Source organism: Argentina silus (assembly GCF_951799395.1).
Source record: "Argentina silus genome assembly, chromosome: 14".
Taxonomy (NCBI): Eukaryota; Metazoa; Chordata; class Actinopteri; order Argentiniformes; family Argentinidae; genus Argentina; species Argentina silus.
In genome coordinates, this window is record NC_139668.1 from 12450118 (window position 1) to 12474051 (window position 23934).

General features: G+C 44.0%; 3 protein-coding genes across 6 annotated transcripts; 2 read left to right on the forward strand and 1 right to left on the reverse strand.

Annotated features, from left to right (window-relative positions):
• Nucleotides 1-293: 293 nt before the first annotated feature.
• Nucleotides 294-2263, forward strand: pjvk (pejvakin; the record flags this gene model as incomplete). The annotated part of the gene is made up of 6 exons (XM_083684537.1): nucleotides 294-504; nucleotides 708-903; nucleotides 1048-1189; nucleotides 1319-1436; nucleotides 1586-1729; nucleotides 1962-2263. The coding sequence occupies 6 exons, from the start codon at nucleotides 294-296 to the stop codon at nucleotides 2261-2263; spliced, it is 1113 nt and encodes a 370-aa protein (XP_083540663.1).
• Nucleotides 2264-3657: 1394 nt separating this feature from the next.
• pwp2h (PWP2 small subunit processome component) lies at nucleotides 3658-11769 on the forward strand. Of its 2 annotated transcripts, XM_083684394.1 has the most exons (22): nucleotides 3658-3789; nucleotides 4054-4166; nucleotides 4279-4373; nucleotides 4469-4568; nucleotides 4907-5050; nucleotides 5268-5403; nucleotides 5545-5786; nucleotides 6023-6166; nucleotides 6299-6369; nucleotides 6547-6683; nucleotides 7232-7380; nucleotides 7908-8055; nucleotides 8275-8425; nucleotides 8761-8941; nucleotides 9157-9304; nucleotides 9398-9506; nucleotides 9623-9688; nucleotides 9937-10155; nucleotides 10423-10573; nucleotides 10951-11025; nucleotides 11126-11267; nucleotides 11301-11769. In XM_083684394.1, the coding sequence occupies exons 1-22, from the start codon at nucleotides 3772-3774 to the stop codon at nucleotides 11364-11366; spliced, it is 2805 nt and encodes a 934-aa protein (XP_083540520.1). In that variant the 5' UTR covers nucleotides 3658-3771; the 3' UTR covers nucleotides 11367-11769. The 2 variants fall into 2 exon arrangements, with proteins under 2 accessions (XP_083540520.1, XP_083540519.1); XM_083684393.1 differs by having other exon boundaries at nucleotides 11126-11769.
• A 76-nt stretch (nucleotides 11770-11845) lies between these two features.
• LOC310815004 (glycerol kinase) lies at nucleotides 11846-23648 on the reverse strand. 3 transcript variants are annotated; one of them, XM_083684604.1, is made up of 21 exons: nucleotides 23463-23648; nucleotides 22665-22738; nucleotides 22097-22203; nucleotides 21881-21958; nucleotides 21454-21533; nucleotides 21028-21165; nucleotides 20489-20598; nucleotides 20336-20402; nucleotides 19880-19897; nucleotides 17947-17982; nucleotides 17550-17617; nucleotides 17326-17368; nucleotides 17053-17133; nucleotides 16700-16778; nucleotides 16369-16465; nucleotides 16054-16138; nucleotides 15758-15878; nucleotides 15447-15590; nucleotides 15117-15203; nucleotides 14738-14824; nucleotides 11848-13679 (listed from the first exon to the last, which is right to left on the reverse strand). In XM_083684604.1, exons 1-21 carry the CDS (start codon nucleotides 23553-23555, stop codon nucleotides 13669-13671), a joined length of 1704 nt encoding a protein of 567 aa, XP_083540730.1. In that variant the 5' UTR covers nucleotides 23556-23648; the 3' UTR covers nucleotides 11848-13668. The 3 variants fall into 3 exon arrangements, with proteins under 3 accessions (XP_083540732.1, XP_083540731.1, XP_083540730.1); XM_083684606.1 differs by lacking the exon at nucleotides 14738-14824 and having other exon boundaries at nucleotides 11846-13679; XM_083684605.1 differs by lacking the exon at nucleotides 19880-19897 and having other exon boundaries at nucleotides 11847-13679.
• Nucleotides 23649-23934: the final 286 nt, after the last annotated feature.

The following is a 23934-nucleotide window of genomic DNA, read 5'->3' on the forward strand; positions in this document are numbered from 1 at the left end:
TATCACTTTAAAACACATGACAGCTTGTCCTATATCCCCTTACATGGTCACTCCATAATTCATTAGCTTTGAGCCAAAAGGGACACCACTGAATTAATTTACCTGTTTACCTGTTGGGGAGACATCTGTGCAGAAGAACATTTGTTGTAGAAACTTGTAGTTGTAGTACTGGGAAGAAACTAAACAGAGGATGCTTTAAACCAAACCACTCTATACTAAAGGATACTTTAAACCAAAGAACCTGTGCTGACATGCCTTTCTAGCAGTGACTCTCCAGAGTCACTGTCACCAGAATGTTCGCCGCGGCGACCAAGAACTTTGTGAAGCAGGTTGGGGACACGGGGCGTCTGATCCCAGTGCCGAGTCTGAGCGAGGCAGACCGTTACCAGCCCCTCAGCTTGGTCACCAGGAAGAAGAAGAGGCACTTCTGGATGAAGACCAAGTATGCCTCGACCCCCTTCTCCCTTAAAGACATCCTGGTGGGAGAGAAGGAAATAACAGCAGGTACAATGAGATGGGAAATGGTTATTTATGACGGCAAATATTGAACTGAATTGAATGGATTTTGGTTGGTCCTCACGTCATGAAACATGCTTGGAAAAATCTAATCAAATAGATACAAGGCCATCATGATGCAATGCATTTGTATTTTGCATTCGTAATTTAACACCTGATGCCTTTCAAATGTAATTTTCTTTTTCAAACAGGTGTGTCCTCTTATCAGCTACTCAACTATGAGGACAAATCTGATGTGGCTCTGAACGGTCGGTTGGGAAATCACCTCCTCAACGATGTGGGCTTCAACATCAGTGGATCAGACTCTGTAGCCGTCAAAGCCTCCTTTGGGATCGTGACAAAGCACGAGGTGGAGGTCCCAACTTTACTCAGGGAATTGACCTCAAGGTACACTCTCTGTGGTTCAAAGGTCGTTCACGCTGTTGTATTCAAGTTATGTTTTCTCATTACCAACAGGCATTTGAAATACATTACCGGTGAAAATCAGTTCAGTGTTTCTGATACAGGTGTTTTTTCTCTCGCTATGTTTAGGAAAGTGGATATGGATCACTGCCTGATTCGTCAGTCCAAGGAAAGTGGGCGGTGCATTCTGTGTGTTGTCATGGAGAGTATCCGCACGACCCGGCAGTGTTCTCTCACTGTCCACGCAGGCATGCGAAGGACTACTATGAGGGTAAACATGCACACACACACACACACTAACGCAGAAACCTTGACACCTGACACTTATGTATACCCTCAGAGCAGGTAATGGTTGAACGGTTGATTACCCTGTGACACCTATCTTACCAGTGTACTACAGTTTCAGATCGATGATGGTCGAAACCCCAAAGGTCGAGACAAGGCCATTGTGATCCCAGCTCACACGACCATAGCATTCAGCATATTTGAACTGTATGTTCGTCTGGATGGACGACTTGGTAAGAAATCTACAAACTCATCATACCACCACCCTTCTCTCTCTCTCTCTCTCTCTCTCTCTCTCTCTACCCATATCTCTCTCAGCCTCTCTCTTTCACATACTTGCTCAGACCTGACATAGCACCCATACAGTATATTTCCTGATCAGATATCTGTGTGGCCCCTGAGTCGTCGGGCGGATTTGAGAAGGAGCAGATCAGAGAGCAGCTGGGCGGTTTCATCGGACGCTTTTCTATGGGACGGCTGCGCAGGTTCCTGTCGGGTATCGTCTATGGCAACCCCTTCCGAGCAGGTGGGGTGCTTTCCTCTCTGTTCCTAATCTCCCTTCCTGCACTTCTTTCTGAGAAAACAAATTAAGAATAATCAGACCAAATCTTGCTGGTAAAGCTTCGGGGTTCAGGAAACGATTGCTTACAAAGTGCTAAGCATAACTCTTCCATAAGATCCAGCTGCTCCTTGCTATTCTTAACATTTCTTCTCCCCCAACCCCCCACCGCCCAAAACCAATATTTCTCCCCCTCAAGATGACAGGACGTTTGAGGAGCTCACACACTCTGACACCTACATGGACGACGTGGTGACGGATTACTACGAGAAGGCTGCGAGCATGACGGACGTCTCCACCACCTACATGAGAGAGGGCTCACACACGCGGGTCAACCTCCTTAACCACAACATCCCCAAGGGCCCGTGTGCCTTGTGTGGCATGGGCCACCAGAGGAGGGAGACTGTCTACGGCTGCTTGGAGTGCTCCACTGGTGGACACAAGTACGTGCGGCTGCACGTCGTGCCCTGCTTCGACCTCTGGCACAAGACGCTGAGGTGAAAAGGGGGGGGGGGGGGTTGCATTTCAGGAGTCTAATCTGGCCCACTCTGCTTATCTTTTCTCCTTCATCTGTACTGCCCTCAAAATCGAAGGATTGGTGAGACTAGAGTCACTATACAATATGGTACATGCCTACGGGGAGCTCTGGCCCATCCAGTTGTCTCACATCAGTGCAGATGAAGGGTAGGAGACAAGGTGAGGAAGCCTGTTCTGACTTTTGAGATGCACCCATGGACTTCACAGGAGAAGAATGGGAGGAATCAGGGCCGAGGAAGGGATGACATCAAACAGCCTCTAAGTTGCAGACAGTCAACAGTGGCTGGGACAATGACAACTACAGGGAATTCAAAGTTAAAAGAGAATTCAATTCCTGTACTGCATAGAGGTGATGTGATATACTGTACTGTATTTACAAATGTCTCACTAGCAACATGCACAACTTCCCATCATACTGATATTCTCTTTTAATCTATCTCAGCATTTCTAAACTCTTAATCCATGTCCCTAGAATGTGGTCATATCCATGTCCCTAGACTGGTCAGTGGTCATATAGGGAGCTGTCTGCTTAGTCATATTTCCAGTACAAGTTGTAATTCAAGTGGTCCATATTACATATTAACCAACCCTCCTCTTCAATTGATCTGTCTGTGTGTGTGTGTGTGTGTGTGTGTGTGTGTGTGTGTGTGTGTGTGTGTGTGTGTGTGTAGCAGCTGCTAGGTTCACACAAGCGCAACAAGAGTTACTGAATTATTCAGCCAGGATATTAAAAATGGACAAGATGATTGTGTGGAGGCTACTAAGGGTGTGGCCATGGGAGACAATAAGGCCGAGTTTCCAAGTGTGTCAACTTCTTTTGAGAAATTTGTTTGAGTGTTGTGTAGAAGTGGTTTGTTATGACAGCTTCAGGTCAGTTGTAATGATGGATTGTGATGAGATGGGATGAGCATGAGAGGAGAGGAGAGGAGAGGAGAGGAGAGGAGAGGAGAGGAGAGGAGAGGGGGCATATACTTTACTGATCCCTAACAACAAAATTATTAACAAAATTCATATAATGAAAGCATAAAAGGAGAAAATCACCTGACATAAAGAAACTACATTTGATCGGACTACATTTTGACAGGCCCCCATGGAGATTATTTAAAACGTGATACACATATATTTTAGTTTTGTTTATTTAATGGGTGATGTTAGAAATGTTTTTGTTGTTATGTTTTGCTGATATGTTGTTTTATAAGACTGGATTTATTTTTGGGGGAATAAAGAATGATGCCATGTCTCTCTTCTCCTCACTTTTACTGTATCTATATTCATAGCCGCTAGAGGGCACTGTAGTTGATTCTAGATTTCCGAATTCAACCCGGAAAGAGCTAATGTCAACATCCACATGCCTTCGCAACACATGTGTGTGGCATGCTTGAGAGAGATGAATACACTTCTATAATATACAGTTTACGAGGGTGATGGTGATATAGATTTTGTAATATATACAGAGCAGCTAAGTTGTTGAAATGAAGTTTGCTTACAGGGTAAGTTATACCTTTGTCTTTTCCTAGACTTGATTTAACTAGCCAAGTAGCCTGCTAGCTATCAAGATTGGTTTATCAAAATTATTGACAGGCACTAGTACAGCTCAGCTAATCAGCTGGCTATTATCGCAAACAAATTAATTATCACTATATAAAAGTAACACTTAACACTTTATTTGGATAGTCCACTACAGATGGTTTATAGCTAGTAAGTAAGTTCAACAAACGTTCAACAAATTGTACAACCCTTATGTTTCTCTCTAGTTTTCCAATCTGTTGGGGTCTGTGTATCGTCATGGGAATCTGAGTTTCTCCAAGGATGGCAACTCCGTGATCAGTCCAGTTGGAAATCGCATCACCGTCTTCGACCTTAAAAAGTTAGTTTAATTGCTAACCTCATTAGGACGTCAAGTGCTTGAACAGTTGTACATGTTAGTTAGTCAAGTTTAAGAAGAGAAAGCTGATCTTTTTTTCCCCTCTTTCTCACAGCAACAGGTCTGAAACATTGCCGGTGTCCACTACCAAGAACATCTCATGTGTTGGCCTCTCCCCCGATGGAAACTTGGCCATACTAGTGGATGAAGGTATACTTCTAGAGACCTGATTAGACCTAAAGTACTAAGAGTCTTTTTTGTTATGGGTTATATTTTTGTAAAGATACTGTGTCCGTGTGTTACAGATGGAGCCGCGTTGTTGGTCAGTCTGATCACACGAGCTGTTTTGCATCATTTCCACTTCCACAGATCCGTCAACAGTGTGCGCTTCTCTCCTGATGGAAGGTATGCCCCTCACTTGAGACTCATGTAAACTCAAAATAGCTCTTCCATGGCCAACGGTATAGACATACATCATTGGAACTGTAACTTTGTTAAGACAACACTGCCATTTTCCATGCATCAATGTCTTCACTTACTGTAATATCACCTAAAAAAAAAAGTGCACACTTCGTATACGCACTTACATATTACATATCACTTCATGCATTTCATAATCTTATAATATATATATATATATATATATATATATATATATATATATATATATATATATATATATATATTTAAATCCCTTCATATTTCAGTCACATTATCTGACTGGTTGTGGATTTGTTCCGTAGGAAGTTTGTGGTGACGAAGGAGAATGTAGCTCTAATGTACCATGCCCCCGGGAGGAACCGGGAGTTCAACGCCTTTGTGTTAGACAAGAGCTACTATGGGCCCTACGATGAGACCACCTGTATAGACTGGACAGATGACTCCAAGTGAGTAACCAACATTTATACAACAGGATTAGGGTTTATTATTGTGTTTCTTATTGTGGCATAGTTGTTAGCCAAGTGTATTTTCAAAACACTAAACAGCCTTAGAAAGTGTCTGGCACTTCTTGAATTCTAAAAAGTTTTTTTTTAAAAAGTGATGTTCTTGTTGTAGCAGCTCAGTGAGGGCAACACTAAGTGTGCTTTTAACTACCCCCTACAGGTGCTTTGTGGTGGGCAGCAAAGACATGTCTACCTGGGTATTTGGAGCTGAACGTTGGTGCAACCTTATCTACTACGCCCTGGGTGGACACAAGGACGTCATTGTGGGCTGCTTCTTTGAGAAAGACAGCTTAGACGTAAGTTTTCATTTCCAGTATTATACTTGAAATGTGTGTTTGCAGGTGTACATAGAGAGTGCAAATTTGTGTGTGTGTGCAGGGTGACGTGCATTGGTGAGCATGCATATATATGTCATACATAATGATGTGTGTTTTCAGTTGTACACAGTGAGTCAGGATGGGACGCTGTGTGTGTGGGAGAGTGACACTGAGCTGGACGGCCTGGTGCTGAGGAGAGCAAAGGAGACCAGGCAACCGGCAGAGACGGACAGTGCAGGAGAGGAGGAAGAGGGGGACAGAGACGAGAATGGAGAGCCTAAAGGGGAGGTCGTCAGAGGGAGAGCTGAACGACCCAAAGAGAAGGAGGGGACCAAGAACGTCAGATATAAACAGAGGAGCAAGTAAGCCATCTTCCCTCTTAAACCTGGCCCCTACGGTTTGAGGCTACTCGCCTCTTCTCTTTCCACATGTCTGTGCTAGGCTATTTACGTTCCAGCTTCCATGCACACATCTTACTCTATCTAGATTTCCTATGAAGAGCAATTGACTGGTTGACTGACCGACCGACCGACCGACTGATTGATTGATGTGTGTCAGGTCAACTGTAAGTGTTGCTGTTGTTTTTTTTGTCAATTAGACACTTCTTCAACAAGGAGGGCGACTTCAACAACCTGACGGCTGCCACCTTCCACAAGGCCACACATATCCTGGTGACAGGATTCTCCTCAGGCATCTTCCACCTGCACGAGCTGCCAGAGTTCAACCTCATCCACTCCCTCAGGTCAGAGGTCACACAAACACACGCTCACTCACTGTCATGTCTGAATGCTCATACCATTACATAATAGGTAGTTTCCATATGTATACGTTCATTGCAGAAGATCTGATAGTTTATGTGCTTGTGTCCTGACAGTATTTCAGACCAGAGGATTGCCACAGTGTCCATGAACTGCTCTGGTGACTGGATAGGCTTTGGCTGCTCAGGTATGGATTCATGATGTCTGGAACAATGTGTTCTGCACCCAGATTTGCAATGGTTTCTCTATGAAATTAGTTGCGCACACAAGGTAAAGCATGTTGGGAATACCTCTGATACCACTGGGTGAAATGAAAGTTACAGATTGCAGCTTAAACCTGTCACACGTATTGTTTTTTCCCCAGGGCTCGGCCAGTTGCTGGTTTGGGAGTGGCAGAGTGAATCCTACGTGTTTAAGCAGCAGGGACACTTCAACAACATGGCCGCCCTAGCCTACTCCCCTGATGGACAGCACATTGCAACAGGAGGGGATGATGGGAAAGTGAGTTCTCGGGCTGCTGTATCTTTTGTGCCAACCTACAAATGACAAGCCGTGTGTTGACTGAATGTGTTTGTACAGGGAGTGTTGTTTTCCAGGAGAAGATAATCTTAATTATCTAAAAGGTCATGGAAATGTCTAAGAATGTATTAGTTTGTTGGTTCATATCAGGCTGCTGCTACTTTCAGTGTATTTTTTTGTTGGTCGCACTCAATGCGACTGCAAGCACTGGAGCCATGTCGCATCACACAAAATTAAGGTATAGAGTTTGCTAATTCCAAAATTATATTCTCTTGTCTAAACATTCACATTTTATTTTTAAAGAATCCCCATGTCCTTTGTGAAGGAGACTCATCTTGGTGCGCTCAGTCGTTTGATTAAAAAAAAAGTTATGGAGATGTCTTCGGAATTTCATTGGTGAAAATGTGTATATGAACCCTCTAAGTATAGAATCAAAAGGAATATTAATTTTCAGTTGTATGAGCCGATATGTGAATACTGTCAAGGGCTTTTCAGATTAAATAAGAAGAGCCATTCTCTCTTCCTCACAGGTGAAAGTATGGAATACCAACAGCGGCCTGTGCTTTGTCACATTTACCGAGCACACCAGCAGTGTCACTAACGTCACCTTCACCTCCAGCGGCTTTGTCATTGTCAGTGCCTCCCTGGATGGAACGGTCCGAGCCTTTGACCTGCACAGGTAAGTGCTATACAACACACCTCTGGATAGGTTAGGGTCACACAACATTCACCTGCACCGGTAAGAGCCACACAACACTCATTTGAACATCTCCCTCTTGCACTTACGTTGCTACAATAAAGCAGTAACATGATTGACGACAAATACATGAATAAATGCACCATCTCCAGGATTGCGCCCTCTTTTGACCAGAATGGGAACTGCGATGGAAAAATCATCAGAATACACGTTACAAACTTATTTGCACACAAAGGCTTCCGTTGCTTAGGTCGGCTTCCAGCACTGTAGTGGTAACACTACACAGGAAGTGGTAGATGCCCAGAAACGCCCCCAAATTTTGGAAACGCAAATTCAGGCAGAAGGGCAGGGTCTTGGCACAGTCACAGACTGCCGATGCATCATAAGTAGTGATTCAGCATGGTTATTTGGTGACATTTTCAAGGGGAGAAAGCTAGATATTGCACCTTTTAAAATGAAATCAATACTTGTTTCTGGTTGAGCATGCTAATGCTTGTGTATCTCTACAGGTACCGTAACTTCCGGACGTTCACGTCCCCACGGCCAACCCAGTTCTCCTCCCTGGCGGTGGACGTGAGCGGGGACCTGGTGAGCGCTGGAGCCCTGGATTCCTTTGAGGTCTTCATCTGGTCCATGCAGACAGGACGACTGCTTGAGGTCAGAGGCCACAGCTCACATTCAATCACTTTGTCTAGTATTGGTGGAGTGGCTTTGCAGGACAATATCATAAATATGAAGAAACTCTCTGTCTTTGTTGGCTGTGATGAGGCATTTAACAGGATATGACCACAATCTCTCTCTCTCTCTCTCTTGTGATTTTATATGATGAAGACATTTAGCAGGATGTTCAACTCTCTCTCTGTGTTGATTGGCTAGGTCCTGGGGGGCCACGAGGGCCCAGTCAGCAGCCTGTGCTTCAGTCCTGTGCAGTCTGTTCTCGCCAGCATCTCATGGGACCGCACCGTGCGCCTCTGGGACATGCTGGACAGCTGGCAGGCCAAAGAGACTCTGCAGCTCACCTCTGACGGTAAAACACCACAGTTACCAGTTGGTTACCTCACAGTTGTTGAACCTTGATGGTCATATTTAACAGTTCACTCCAAAAATAAAATAACATTTCTGACCTACTGGGAAGAGGCCCTGTTTCGGGCAATCTGTTGTGTAGATCCAGCTATATGTCTCAATCCTAAAATAATGGGAAACATGGACACCATCTAATTTCATAGTGCCTAGTGACCACCTGCCCCAGGCTAGGATAGCACCCAAATCCACACTGATTCAATCATAGGACCTGCCCAAGGTAAGGGTGAAGTAATGATGGAAAGGTCACTGATTGACTTTGTCTGTGTGGTGGTTGTCCAGGCCTTGCCGTGACGTACCGGCCGGACGGTGAGGAGCTGGCCGTGGCCACTCTGGACGGGGAGATCTCCTTCTGGAACCCTCATACAGCCGCCCAAGCGGGCTCCATTTCTGGACGCCACGACCTGGAGATGGGCCGCAAGGAGACCGACAAGATCACAGCCAAACAGTCAGCCAAGGGCAAGTGAGTAAAACAGGACTGTGTGTGTGAGCATGTGTGGGTGTATTTAGAAATCTATAATTGAATGGATTAAAGAAATCCATGATACACCAGGTCGTTTTAAATATAACTACCAACGTGGCAATGACCCATGCACATCGAGATGAGCTTTGAAACCCATTGATTGAGTTGATCCCACCCAAGAATCAGACAGTAAGTCAGTGTGTGTGCGTGTGCAGGTCTTTCACGTCACTGTGCTACTCTGCGGATGGGGAGTCCATCCTGGCTGGGGGGCAGTCCAAGTTTGTCTGCATCTACAACATCAAGGAACAGATCCTCATGAAGAAGTTTGAGATCTCCTGCAACCTGTCCCTGGACGCTATGGAGGTACAGTAGCGACCACCGATTCATAGAGAATATCATACGTCGTCTTAACAACTTGTGTTTGGCGCTAACTGACGCTAATGTTGTCTACTGCAGGAGTTCCTGGACCGGCGGAAGATGACAGAGTTTGGGAGTCTGGCGCTGGTGGATGAGGGGGTGGGGGATGGGGAGGGCGTAGAACTCAGTCTGCCTGGTGTGAAGAAAGGTACAGACCAACACCTATGTGTACACTAATTGCGTTCCAAAGATACCGCATGTATTTACAACAAGTAGCTACAGCAAGTCTTTCTTTGTCCCTCTCTCTCTCACTCTACATTGTAGGAGACATGAGCTCTCGCCATTTCAAGCCTGAGATCAGGGTCACCTCCCTTCGCTTCTCCCCTACTGGTAGGTATCAGAATGACATGTGGTTGTCTGTTTCTACTCACAAGTGCCAGGCCAATAGAAATGCATTGCAGAAAGAAGTCTAAATTGACAACGTTTTCAACTGTTGGGCCTTCTTTAATGTGTCCTTCTTTACCACTGCTATCCCATGTCAAATGTTGAGTTTTCTCTCTTGTCCTTCTATATCTCTCTTCCTTGTCCCCCTCTCTCCCTTCCTCTCTTTCTCCCTCCCCATCAACCCTCCCTCTCAGGTCGTAGCTGGGCTGCCACCTCCACTGAGGGCCTGCTGATCTACTCTCTGGACGGGTCTCTGGTGTTTGACCCCTACGACCTTGACTTGGACGTGACCCCATCCAGCGTCCGAAGGCAGGTGCGGCAGACGGAGTGGGCGGCGGCCATTGTGTTGGCCTTCCGTCTCAACGAGAGAGCCCTCACGCAGGAAGTGCTGGAGGCTGTGCCACATCATCAGAGTGAGTGCTCATGGGTTGGGCCAGGAGCCAGTCTTGGAGACCACTTGACCTATGACAAGATGAACCTGTTATTCAGGCCCACAATGTCAGCAATCAGTAGAATAGATCATTAGGCTTTCATTGTTTTCCAGCGGAAGTCATTTGTACATTAACATTTGTAGAAGAGTGCACCGACAAGCAGACAATCCACATGCTTAGAAGCTTCATTCTTGGACGATTATTTGGGTTGATTAATGCATGTATTTGACGTGTTTGTTTGTGTGTTAGTCCCTGTGGTGTGTGGCACCCTTCCCGATGTGTATGTGGAGAAGCTCCTTGGCTTTGTGGCGTCTTCCCTGGAGAAATCTGGTCACCTGCAGTTCTACCTGAGTTGGGCCCAGAGCCTCCTTACACAGCACGGACAGAAACTCAAGGCCAGGTAGGGGGACTTACAAACACCTCTGAAATAAACTCTTACATTTTATCCCAGAGAATTTCTGTGTGCGCATATAGGTTTTTGTTCGACCCTAGCTTGAATGCACCTAACCAGGGGTTTTGCTACAATATGATTCTGTCAATGTGTAATGCACAGGGTTGAGAAAAAAAATAATCTGTCACCATCAACTTTTACCTGTAATATTTGGTACATTTGCTACCTCCCACTCTTTTTTCTGACCTTGTTTGGGAAGCCTGGGGAAATTCACTTCTGCTCAAAGCCAATTCACGCTATTCAGGCGAAGTGAAATTGCATGCCCAAAGTCTTCACAATGCGTTCTTCAGACACTGCAGTTCACTAAAAGGTGTTGTGATCAACAGGTCTGGAGCAATACTACCCACAATTCAGTCACTGCAGAAGAGCATTCAGAGGCACTTTGAGGACCTGTCCAAACTGTGAGTATATACAACCTTTGTGTATGTTTGTGTTTGTCTTTGATGGTGGGTGTTTTGTTGGTCTTGTATTAATTTGTCCTGGTGTGTGTTCACTGTTCAGCTGTGACTGGAACGTGTACACTATCCGCTACGCTGTGGCCCTTTCAAAGCAAAGAGGTGTGAAGAGGACAGCCGGCGAGCCTCTCAGTGAGGAGGAGGAGGAGGAGGAGGGCAGCGTCGAGGAGACAGACAAGATGAGTGAGGCCTCTCTGGAGGAGACAGACAAGATGAGTGAGGCCTCTCTGGACGAGACAGACAAGATGAGCGAGGCTTCTCTGGAGGCGACAGACATGCTCGTGTAGGGTGCCTCCCAATACTCTTGAGTGGGTCATCCACTTTCCTCCACACTCATTTGAGAAGTTGAAACCAGGTAGTCTAGGTGTTCCTGTCCAGTTCAGTGCAGATCAAGGTAAGGAGAGGAAGCTACTCAAGTGTTCCATGATGCAGCCCCAAGAGACCGATGCCTCAGGAACCAGCTTACCCTTCATACAGTCTCCATCCTTGTGTCCTTTATGAAATCAAGATGGCCACCAGTGGGACAACGTGATGAGAAGACAGTGAGCAGGATCGTGGTCTACCGTACCAGATCAAAGGACTCATTTATGCTCTATGTTGATGCAAACTCATTCCTGCAGCCATGACTTGCTTGTCTTATTCAGAAGAAAGTCTATGTAAATTTGTTTTTTATATTAAACAAATGTGTAAAACTGGATTTGATTAATAGTTTTACTTGATGTTTAGAGCTCTCCCTTAAACAGAATCTCTACTTAAGCTACAGTATGAATCATGTACATATACATTTCTCTCAATCTGCTTAACTATTCGGAAAGGACCTTGTTAACATACTGTACACACACAAACGCATGCACATACAAATCCACACGCGCGCACACAGGTCATTCACAGATGTGCAATGACTTTCACTCCCATATACTGTAAGCTTGTATTGTAACTATATGTATCAATTTCTCTCTCAATCATTGAGTTCCAACCAATGAAACAAATGTTTAAGCCAATCAGGGCTGTATTCAACTGAAACTCAAGAATTCAAATGGAATTTACCCTAACATGCATGGCTTGAAAGTTTCCTCACAGAAAATGTCTCTTCCTTCATCAGAGATTAATACTGGCCTCCAATTTACTTCATAAGTTTAATGTGGCTCAGTTAGTAGAGCATGGCGCTAACAACGCTGAGGTTGGGGGTTCGTTTCCAGCTGGGACCATATACTGAAAAATGTATGCACTCACTGCAATGTAAGTCGCTTTGGATAAAAGCGTCAGCTAAATGGTATATATATATATAAATATTTCATTTCACATATTTACAGACACAGTTTACTCAATACAGTAGTCAGTGAAAACACAAAACAGTCAGTCACAGTGTGCACATTGTATAGTACAGCAGTATTTCATTGTTGCCATTACTCACTCGTGGTGGAGGTTGCTGGCCCCAAGCACAAATCTAGCATCAACACTCAACTGGCCTCAAATAAGTTATTAGTTGTTTGTATGGCAATTTACAAACATGGCCAATTCTTTTTCACAGTTTTTCCATTTTTATATGCATTCAGCCAGGTGTATAAAGTCATTACGGCCCTTAACTATAACCCTGCAAGAAAATACATATCGCTAATTCTTGGGGCCTCAAAATGAAAGTTATTCCCAGGACTCCAAGCTGACTAGACTCAGCAGGTAGAGCGTGAAGCAAAAGTGTCCCAAAAAGTATCTTTATCTCAGTCCCCTTCACAACCACGTAGACAAACACAGGACATAATCTATAAAGTGCTGACACATCCTGCATTGCAAAGGTGATTCCTCAACATTATTGTCAAGATCTGAAACTGAATTCAAGTACAACAGTAAGTGGAGATGTAAGATGTTATACAAATGGTGCAATGTTACAACTGGCAGATTGTCCTTAGTGGATAGACAGTGACATGAGGAATTGAGAGAACTGAGAACATGACCTTAAAAGGGACACTTCACCATTTTCTTACCTCAAATTCATCACCATACCAGTGTCTGCAAATGTGAAAAATGTTGTGTTCTCAAAAAGATAAGAGTTAAGGGGTTATTTACTTAGGACCTATGATATCATTGTTTTTTTTGTATTATTAAATGCTTTCAAAAAATGAATACAGCATGAGGTTAAACTTGAAGTGTCCCTTTGACATTAATGATATCCTTTGACAGATTTGTACATTTACAAAACAAGGAACAAAAAAAACCAACAATGGAAAGACATTGCCCACATCACCACCCACAGTGCATGCCCCACTCCCACTTACACACAGACACAGCAGTATCTGTTAGGATCTGAGGCAGAGGATGTCACTCCTGAATGCCAGGTTATTTCATATCGGGTCAGCCCACGCTTCCCATCAGCCTTTGGGCTCACAGTCTCTGTCTCTTGGTCAGGTGAGGGGTCCACTTCAGTTTGATTCACAGGTGATAATTGACATGAATTGGAGTGTTGGTGACATCACTGGGAATGTTGTTTTGGGAACGCAGCTCAACCAAGGGAACCGGACCGGGTTCGGTGAGATGGAGGGACAATTCTGCAATCCTTCCTTTCCTCTCATCTGCCATCATGGAGATCAGGAACTAATGATGGCCTGGTTGTCGGGGGGACGGGGGGACGGACAAAGACGACATGAAAGAGAGGGGACAGTTTTGTATTTCTATACATTTGATACTCATATATTTCATGTTTATACACAGGGAAAGGCTGTGCAAATCAAGCAGGTGGCACTAAATCTTAGAGAGAGGAGGTAGTAGGTGCTGCAGTGTGGCTGCAATATGGGTGAAAATCTGTCAATGCAAGGAGGAGCTACCTGAGAGCTAGCCAATCAGATATGGCAAAAAGTAAGACAGGGATGGATATAACTTAACCACTAAAAGCAAATAAGACAATTAGCTTTAAATGCAGGTGGTCATTTTTCTTTTAAACTGGCCATTCAGACCCTCAGCTCAACTAAAAAATGTAGTATGCAGGTGGTACTTTCAAGAAAATGCCAAAATACAAGAGCATATTTACTTTGTTTAAAGGGATAGTTCACTCATATTACATAATTTGTTTCACTTTCTTCTTCCTAGGAGATGTTTCTACAGGGCAGCAATGACTGCAACTAAACCCCAAAACAAAGGGGCTGAATGTCACCCACTTCAGAATGGTCTGGATTACATGCCAAAACATCAAATTAATTTTAAATCAAGGTGAGGAAAAAGGAAAGACCTTTTTTTTAATCATTTTTATCCCTTGAGTTTCAGGTCTGTCTCAGAATGACAGTGTGAAGTTACAGTATGCAGGTGATGCATGATGGGTAGTAGGCTAGCCTTTCCTTCCTCTTCACCCACACCCACACCAGGGGGGTGTTCCAGAAAAAAAAATCCTTAAAATACTTAAAAATTCTTTAAAGATATCTGACTACGTCCAATCTGAGGTTCGAAATCAGAATACATGAGTTCCCAAGTGGCTGATTCAGAGTCACCTCATGCCAGTGGCTGAATTTAGTAAATCTGCTTCACTGCTCCGTCACACTCACAGGGAAAGGAACGAGACAACTTTCTCGAAGGAATGCAGGAAGCATTCTATTTTCTGGAACACCCCTTAGCAACACACATTGATACTGTCACCCATTATTAGCACATACACGCAAAAGCAGACACTGACCTGCAATGTATTTTGCTCCAATTAACATAAACATGCTACCCAGAATGTAAAAGCCCAGTGGGACACTACTGAAGATGCTAGTTTCACCTGCCGATGGTCCAGGTCCAATTCAAGCAAGACAGAGGAGAGGGAGAGAGAGAGAGAGAGAGAGAGAGCGCGAGAGAGAGAGAGAGACAGAGTGAGATAAATAAATACCACATCTGGATACAGCTATACAACAGCATTGCCACACTAAATGACAATGTGGACTTAAAAAAGTACATGTGCTTTTCAGGATCATTTCAGTCCCCCTTTCTGTTGCTGTCCACATGGACACCAATGTACACTATCATTCTCAGTCCCTGTTGTTATACACTTGGCTATGGAATAGGCAGCCTACCGTTTCCATTACTAACAGGTTCCGTGGTCTCCCAATTCATCGATTTCTGTACTGCCTTCTTCCAGCGCGCATACCGGACATCACTCTCTACAGAGTTCAGAGAGAGAGCGATCAAAAACCTGCTGTATTTACACAGGCATAACAGCAAACATTTGGTACAGCTGTCCTTCCAGTGTGCAACACCAACAAGCTCTCACACATTCCATTCCTTTACCACAGTACAACAGATCCATCATGACGGGCTATGGAAATGTTCCATAATACACCTTTCTGCAGTTGCTATTTCACTGGATTAGGGAGAGAGTGACAGCACTTACAATGCCACCTTACCTTCAGGGTTGATTTGTGGCTCAAACGTCTCGGAGGTCACCTCACTGAGGTCCTCAGGACTCAAGCTCCACACACTGACGCCCTCTGCAGACCCTGCAGCCATGGCTGCTCCAAGAGCAGTGGTCTCGGGCATGGACGGCTTCACTGAAAACAACAACATCATCAAGATCATCAACACAATCGTTGTCATCAGAATCTGAATAATTGTGAATGCTATTGCAAATGGAGATTCAAATGAAATGGTAAGTCAAATCCTATGGCTCATTGTTTTTTCAATTAATTTGTTTTCAATTAATGATTTGGCATCTTACCCACAGGGATGCAGAGTATATCTGCCTGGAGCTGCATTAGCAGTCTGTTGGAGGTCATCCCCCCATCAACCTGGAGCTGATGCAGAGGGATGCCACTGTCTTGGTTCATGGCATCCAGGATCTGTGGCACATTCAAAAAATCACATCAATCAATCAATCAGCCTAGCTAACATTCATCTCCTATGATATCCAGTCAGACAGTTTTGACTCAAAAGGATTTTGAAATAAACAACATATGGAAACATAAGAGATTGGTGCCAAGAAGGTTATTTGAATTTACAAAGAGGAGCTCTTGCCTCTCGAGTCTGGAAACAGACGGCCTCCAACGCAGCGAAGGCCAGATGACTCCTGTTTGTGAATTGAGTCAGGCCACAAATTATTCTGTATGAGAGGGAGAGGGAGAGAGAGTTCACGTTATTGACTGAAAAGCGCAAAAGCTACGCAACCCAATGGAACCTTAGTTTATGGATTTATGGCGGAACGCAAACTCATTCTGCCCCCATTTTTTTCTGTGTGATTACCACGTTTGATCATGTGCAAAGCACATCTGCATCTTCTTTGTAGGGTAGGAAAATGTGCGAATGAATGTGAATCCTAGCTCTTGTACTCACCCACGCGCACTGGGCTCCCAGTAGGGGGCGTAGAGGCCAGAGAATGCGGGGACGAAGTAACAACCGTATGATGTACCCACAGCAGCCGCCAGTTTTTCTGAGAATGGAGGAAAATAGTATAGAGGATAGGTGAGTGAATAAGAGAGGGGTGGCAAGGACAGGAGAGGTTCAAGAAGATGTATGCTCCAAAGATGTCACTTACGTTAAGATGAGAAGATCCTTCTTATTTGTTCACCATGATAAGAAGGCAACATGAAACATGGAACACTAATTGTGCTACGGAAAATGCTGTGCTGTTTGTGTCCACAAAGGATTGGACTTAATTACTTACCAAGTTCTGTGGACGTCTGAATAATCCCAAGGTTGTCCTTGAGCCAGCGAACCACAGCTCCTGCAATGGCCACAGAGCCCTGGCAAAAACCCATCACAGATCAGTATGGGCATCAAGGACAAATCAGAACTGGCAATCAGGTCAGATCTGACAGGAATTGATCAAACATAAACATAAACGACTAACAAGCATCAGTTGGTATAAATATCACCAGTAGCAACAACAGACCAGAACTTAAACAGAGGATCCAGATTTGACATTTAGATATCAGCGATTTCCAGCTTCGATCAACGATCAGTATGAAAAGCATTAACAACTGAAAGACAAACGGTACGGAAGGTGTAAGTCACTACCTCTAATGCGTAGCAGGCAGGCTTGTCTCGACCCAGTTTGTACGCCACTGTGGTCAGCAGGCCGTGGTCCGACATGACCGGCTGCAAGATTAAAAGGGAAGAGATAAAAAGGTGAAGAGATGAAGAGTTTTGGACCAAATGGACATTTCAAGAGACAGGTTAACATTTAGACATGTCTGACTAGTTCAGGGGATGGAATGTTCCTTAAAGTGCTGTCCAGCTTTTTGAAGGATATCAAACACGGTGGGGTGGGGTGGGGGGCGGGGAAATCACCTTGTGTCCAGTATTTCTGAGTAGAAAGCAGCCAGTTCCATACCTGAAAGCCACATTACAGTTCATGGTCATTGTTTGTCAAGATATCCTGAACTATCACGCATGATCACAGTGGACAACAGATGCATGACACAAGTAAGAGAGACCACACACACACCACACCCCCACACACACCACACCCACCACACCCCCACACACACCACACCACCACACACACGTCTTACGTGTTTTTGGCCTGCCCGTCTTTAAAACACATCTGTCCAACAAGAGCTGCTGATTGGTCCCCGAGACACTGAACAAAAACATACACTGATTGGTAAAATGCAACAGGAAGCAGATACGGAAGTCAGTCCTCTCCTCATCAATGGACAAAATGAAAGATACAGTACATTAAAAAAAAAATTATGTAAGTCAAAGAAGTGAACCATCCCTTGCATTTTTGCTAAATGTCTTTATCCCAATTGGGAAATGTGTTCATAAGTTAAAATGTAGTTCTGTAGCTACCACATTCTAGTGCTTTAGCCAATCATCCAGATTGAAGTTGACTTTTTACAACCTACAGCATAAGAGAGTAAGAATCAAGTAGTGACGGGACATTTCAAATGAAGGAACAACGCTTACCCCTGAGATGGGCACGCCAGAAAGAGAGCTCGATTTCTGTCAAAGAAAGAAGACATGTCAACAGTTTGTCTCAAACTCAAGCCTTCTGTTATTCCACTCAGCAGGAATAACTCCAACAGTGATAACCTTCTTTATCGAGACCAAACAAAGGCTTAGGTTTCTAATCTCTCATATAGAAAAGACTTTGGACAAAAGCTGCTTATGAGCTGACTGAGGACTGTTGCATTAACAATATGTGGTCTTACCAACAGCAAGCTGAAGCACCTTTCCTTAACATACCTGCCCCCTCTTGAAATGTAACAGAATTCTGCCACAATACTGGCAGAATCAGAATTATTTTATTTGGCCAAGTATATTTGCACATACAGGAAATTGGCTTGGTGAGGTATTAACAATATAGCAATAACAAATTTACAAAAAAGAGCAGCAGAACAATACATCTTGTAGGAATCAAGCAGCACAGAGGACACATAGCAAAGCTTTGATCTCAAAAAGAATGAGGGCCGTTTTAAAATGCACACAGATGAAATTTCTTCACTCCCAATGGACTCAAGGTAACCAAAATCACCAAATCCATCCTTGCCTCTGCAGTCAGTGGCTAAGCAATTCTTCCTTTTTCCTCTTCTCTAAAACTAGAGAAGAGTGTATGGCTTGGTTCCATTTTGATCCAAATGTGCTCCCCTGAAGACCCTAACCCTGTGCACATGTAATGGTTTAACCTCCAATAAATAGCAATTAACACTGGGTGGGTAGTGGCTAGAGACCTTAAAAGGTGCAATCTGGAATTCAAACAACAACAAAGCGGTCTCCCCACCACCTTTTTGGTAAACAGCTGAGGGATGGTGCTGGAGGAATGCAACCACTCTCAATTTCATAGACAGAGCTATGGATGCATGGACATGCATCCATGAGATCAACATTCTGGTTTTAACCATATTTTAAAGCTATACAGTGTTTGTTTACAATTGCATTGTTTACAAACAATGCAGTAAAACAAGCTTATATATTGGGTTCTGAAGACAGTTAAACCAAGCTCATAAGCCATTTAAGTCAGATTCTTCAATAATCAATGGTTATATATCATTCATTTTAAAAGTCCAAAAATTGATGTACCAATCCCAGATTGCCCCATTAATGAAGATATGTCCAAGAGTGAAGAGATTTATGGAACATAGGAGCAGCCAAACAGGAAGTAAACCTTTAAAGACCTTGGACAAGGTGTGGGTATTGCCATGAGTGCATAATCAACAACAGCAGAGCAGCATGCCACAACAGGAACAAAAATGGAGGAACACACCCATCCAGTACATTTCCAATCTGGTGTCATCCAGGAGGAGTATGTGCGTATGTGTGCGTGTGTGTGTGTGTGTGTGTGTGTGTAACTGCTGTAGTTTCAGACTGGCCTGTCTTCTCTCTTTGCCTTCTTGCTGAATACCAATTTTTTTATTTTTTTTCCAACAAATCTGAGTTGAAAATGTTACAAATGTCTTGTCGTGGGGAGATATAATAAAGAACAGTTAAAGGTAGACTCAGGGATATGAGAAGTGAAATGACTTCAGAGATGTTTCAGCTTCACCCAAGCAAGACATTTCACTCTGCACATGAGCATGACAATGCAACAAGATAGCTGTGTGACATCACCAAGTGAATCATCTGGCTTTTTCTCTGCTGGTAGTCGCTGGACCACGTTGTGGCTACGTCATATCACTAAGTCTAACTTTAAGTGCTTTAAGGGGTAACTCTCTAAAACAGATATCCATCTCAAGACCGATAAAAATACTTTCTCTACACATGTAGGCTGTGTCTTTATCTCTGGGGCTTGGAAATGCACAGTTTGATGGCTTAGTCACTTTGGTACACAGAAGCAAGATAGGGGTCACATTATGTGACAGCAATAGCAAGGATGAAGATATTGATGAAGACTATTACTCACCAGGCTAGAACATATTTTCTACCAGTGGGAAAAGAGAGACAAACGAGACGGCACACGAAATAATACTTGTGACAACACCTCAAACACGCGTTCATGCACTCCACAAAACTGGCGATGAAAAAAAATATATATAAAATTCCCTCTGAAGAGCCTCAGCAAGGAGACACACTGCTCTAGAGAAAATCTCATTGCACACATTTTAGCACTTCAGTCACTGACGCAGGCCTAGTGGATGTGTACAATAATACTCAATATATCCACATAAACAGAGTTTGCCTACATCACACCAAAAAGAGATTAAAAAAAAATAAGCTTGTAGTGTCGATAGCATGGCATATTTGTTACATGGTAATTACAAGCATGTTCATCTAACAGGGCAGCACTTCATGATTCATCATAACATTATTCACACACACACAAAAAAAAACAAGAAATAGAATAGTGATGAGAGCTTACCATTAGACCATAGATTTCTGAGGAACTCCTCACTTTTGGTAGAATCTCCATTGGAATATCAAAATATCTGAAGGAAAAGGACATAGCAGGCACACGTGTAAATAGACTAGTTCACTCAAATGTGTGTGTGTGTGTGTGTGTGTGTCCACCTACTTGCAAAGGTCTGGGTCCCAGTCCATGGTGTGGATGTTGAAGAGCATGGTCCTACTGGCATTGGTCACGTCTGTGCAGTGGACGCCCCCAGTCTTCCCCCCTGTCAGACACTGTGAGCGGGCAATCAGTCAGGAAATAACAGTTCAGAGAAGGTAGAAAGTACAATCTTAATGCACAAACTACTGAGAGTTTACCTTTACAACAGTGGAGGCTGGTGGAGGGAGAAATCAGAGGATTGTAATACATCGAATGGAATGAGAAATGGTATCAAACACGTGTTTTTGATACCATTCCTCATTTAAAATGAACCTTACATTTTGGCAGGGAGTCCCATTGAGACCAAGGTCTCTTTTATAAGAGAGCTGATATCACCAAAATGAAGCCATTGAATCATTCCATTCATTACAAGCCCATTCTCAGATTTCTACCTCCACTGCACCATTTGGCTCACTTAAGGGATCATGAGGCAAACATATCTATCATGAAGCACATCTACATAAACGTTGAATCCCTGTTGGGATTCAGCCCCTCAGTCTTACCCAGATGAGCCAGGAGTCGATGGTACCGAACATGGCTCGGTGGGACAGCACCGCTTCTTTAACCTCGTCCACATTATCCATGAGCCAGCGAAGCTTCACTGCACTGAAGTACGTACTAATAGGAAGACCCGTCTTGTGCTGAAAAGAGAGGGAGTAGAACGACAGGACTGAGATCCAGTACTTCAGAGCGTTCGATTTTGGTTTAAATGGCCTGCACATTTCGCTTCAAGGTCTCATCATAAACACTGGAGCAACATCTCTTCAAAGACATTTGCTGTGCGTGAGCACTCCTTTGTGGAGACTGGTGTCATATTGATCTCGTCACCTAGACGCTTGTTAACACCCTCTCAAAGATTAAAAAGATCTAGATAGATATGGTACTTTGCAATATACTACTTCAAATTGCTGACTAATGAGATTTCTTACCTTCAGGTGGTTCTTGTTCTTCCCTGGGGTCTTGTTGATCAGTCGCTCCACGGTGGACTGAGTCCGAAGGTCCAGCCACACTGCAGAGAACCAGCATGTCAAATCACCAGCATGTTTAATCATGACAGATACAAATAAAAAACACGCAAAGCCAAACACTCTTCACACACAGTCCAACTGTAGATCTCAAAATTAGTCAGGCATTCATTAGTTTACATTGGTTTTAAATCTCCATCATAGGCATCAGCTATATGGTAGCTATTGACCTAACCAAGCCTTGTAGTAGGTTAGGTAGAGTTTCTGCCATGGCTTAAACGGATCAAGTCATTTGAAATCTGAAGGGGGAATCAAGAGGGACCTCAGGCCTAAGCATGGCAGCTTGAAGTTACTTTGAGTTTTTGGCCAAGGACCAATAATCACACCTTACCAATAGCATTGTAGAGCGGCTCCCCCGTGTCTTTGTCCCAAACCAGTGTGGTCTCTCTTTGATTGGTCACTCCAATAGCTAAAAAGGTTGAAGGTTAAAGTTTGCATGCTGCATAACAGTGACAGTGAGTGTTAAAATATATGAGACAGTTGTGTGTGCATGTACATTGTTCATAAGTTTGTGTGTGTGCGGGGGGGGGGGGGGGGGGGGCTGTACCTTTGATGTTGGAGATGTCAATGTTGAGCTGGGTGAGTTTCTCACAGGTTCTCTCCATGCACTCGTACACAGACTGCAGGATATCTTTGGGATCCTGTTCTACCCAGCTAAACAGAGGGGCAAAAGGTTAAAGTTTAAGAGAGCTACGAAATGAGGGGTCATTCAGTTGAGTGGAACTATAGAGATGCGTAGGCTCATGATATTTTTTCTTATTCATTTCATTTGTGACAGCATGAGGGGCCCAGTGTAGTCAACTAGGGTGGGACGTCATCAGCCAATTGGATCAACGCATGGTCTTCTTCTTCAATAGGTTTACCTATAGATGAACAGCTTGTAAATGGCTTTCAGGTGCATGACGCCATTTACTGGTGCCAATATATGACTGACCTGAGACACTGGTGCTGGGTTGATGCTACATTCCAGCAAAGCAGGTGGCAGTGAATCACCAACATTTGATTTACAACCCCTCAAATCACAGAAGATGAAAGTTGACTACATGGCACTCCCCATATAATCACAGTTAATTTAGGGGAGTTTGTTGTTGTATCCCCCAGCTGCGTTCACTGACCCTTCTTTGGGAAAACTCTGTGTTATCTCGACTTGGTGATGACTGAGGAGCTCAGCTGTTTTGGCGTTGAACACCTGGGGAAGCAAGAGAGAGCAGGAATGAGCACCTCAACATGATTGGATCAGATCTGTCCATTTTGCCAGGGGGGGGGGGAAGCTGTACTATACACAATATCATGCTATGGTATAGACATTCATCCTATGCCCAATTACAAAATGTTATTCCATGACCACATAAACAGATATTGTAAACCTGGTCTGGATATGATATACCCAACACTCAAAATGAGCAGTCATGCCAGTGTGAATACAACATTCTCATGCTGGCTGCATATGATCAAAGAGACATATACAGTATCTAAGATATATTGGTGGGCTGGGCTTACAGTATCATAATAAGCTTTCTCATCAATAACAACCAAGTTCTGACAGGTATGTACGTCAAATATAGACAGAAGCCTGTAGAGGCGACATTGGCTAGGGCCGTGCAGTTAAGTCAGCTATTAAGTCAGTCTAACAAATGGCTGATGTGTGCACTAACTGTAGAGGTGGCTAGCTAGCTAGCTTAAGGCCATATGTTATGATGAATGAACGATTGTGTACGACGAAAATAAGTTATATTACAAAAAAAGCATTCCGTGCATGGAGCAGAATGCATGGTATAGGATACATTTCGGAAAAGACCAAGCAGTCTCTAAAGTCAATCGGGTGGCTTGCCGGGTTATTTAAAGGGCATCGCAACGCCCGTGAAGCGACGGGAGCGAGGGATCAGGGCGATCAGTCTTTGTAAATGACTCACCAAGAACCGCGTCGAGCTCGTGCCCTGATCGATGGCAGCAACTAGCGGCCCAAGCATCACCCGGTTCGAAGACGCTGCCATGCTACCGTTCATGTGCGTGGTGTCCTTGTGGCGGTCGGGCTTGCGGTCGCTGGCTTGGACTTTCGGCCCGGGCGCTGCTGTTACACCTACCAAGGAAGTACAAACCCATGCGAGAGATCCCCACTGATGACGTAGACATGCACGATTCGTTTGACAACCCGAAGGAGGCGTTGGCTTCGAATACACCAATCAGATTTGGAGGCACGTCCAAACACAGTTATAGCAGCGAACCTATGGTAGTGTTCTGTCTGTAAAGATGTGTGCACACTATATCACCGGTGATGATGATGATGATGATGATGATGACATGGCCTACAAGGAACTGATTAGGAAGTTGGTTGTGTGGAGCATTACAAAATATAATCATCAATCAATCAAAGTACCTGGTAAG

What these genes read in the sequence shown, in the direction of transcription:
- pwp2h (XM_083684393.1), top strand. An exon ending in CGAGCCTTTGACCTGCACAG is followed by an intron (nt 7,381 to 7,907) that starts GTAAGTGCTATA and finishes GTATCTCTACAG; the next exon opens with GTACCGTAACTTCCGGACGT. An exon ending in AAACAGTCAGCCAAGGGCAA is followed by an intron (nt 8,942 to 9,156) that starts GTGAGTAAAACA and finishes GTGCGTGTGCAG; the next exon opens with GTCTTTCACGTCACTGTGCT.
- LOC310815004 (XM_083684604.1), bottom strand. Translation starts at nt 23,555, where the DNA reads ATGAACGGTAGCATGGCAGCGTCTTCGAACCGGGTGATGCTTGGGCCG. An exon ending in GCCACAAATCAACCCTGAAG is followed by an intron (nt 15,204 to 15,446) that starts GTAAGGTGGCAT and finishes TGAACTCTGTAG; the next exon opens with AGAGTGATGTCCGGTATGCG. An exon ending in ACCTGTTAGTAATGGAAACG is followed by an intron (nt 14,825 to 15,116) that starts GTAGGCTGCCTA and finishes GACCATCGGCAG; the next exon opens with GTGAAACTAGCATCTTCAGT.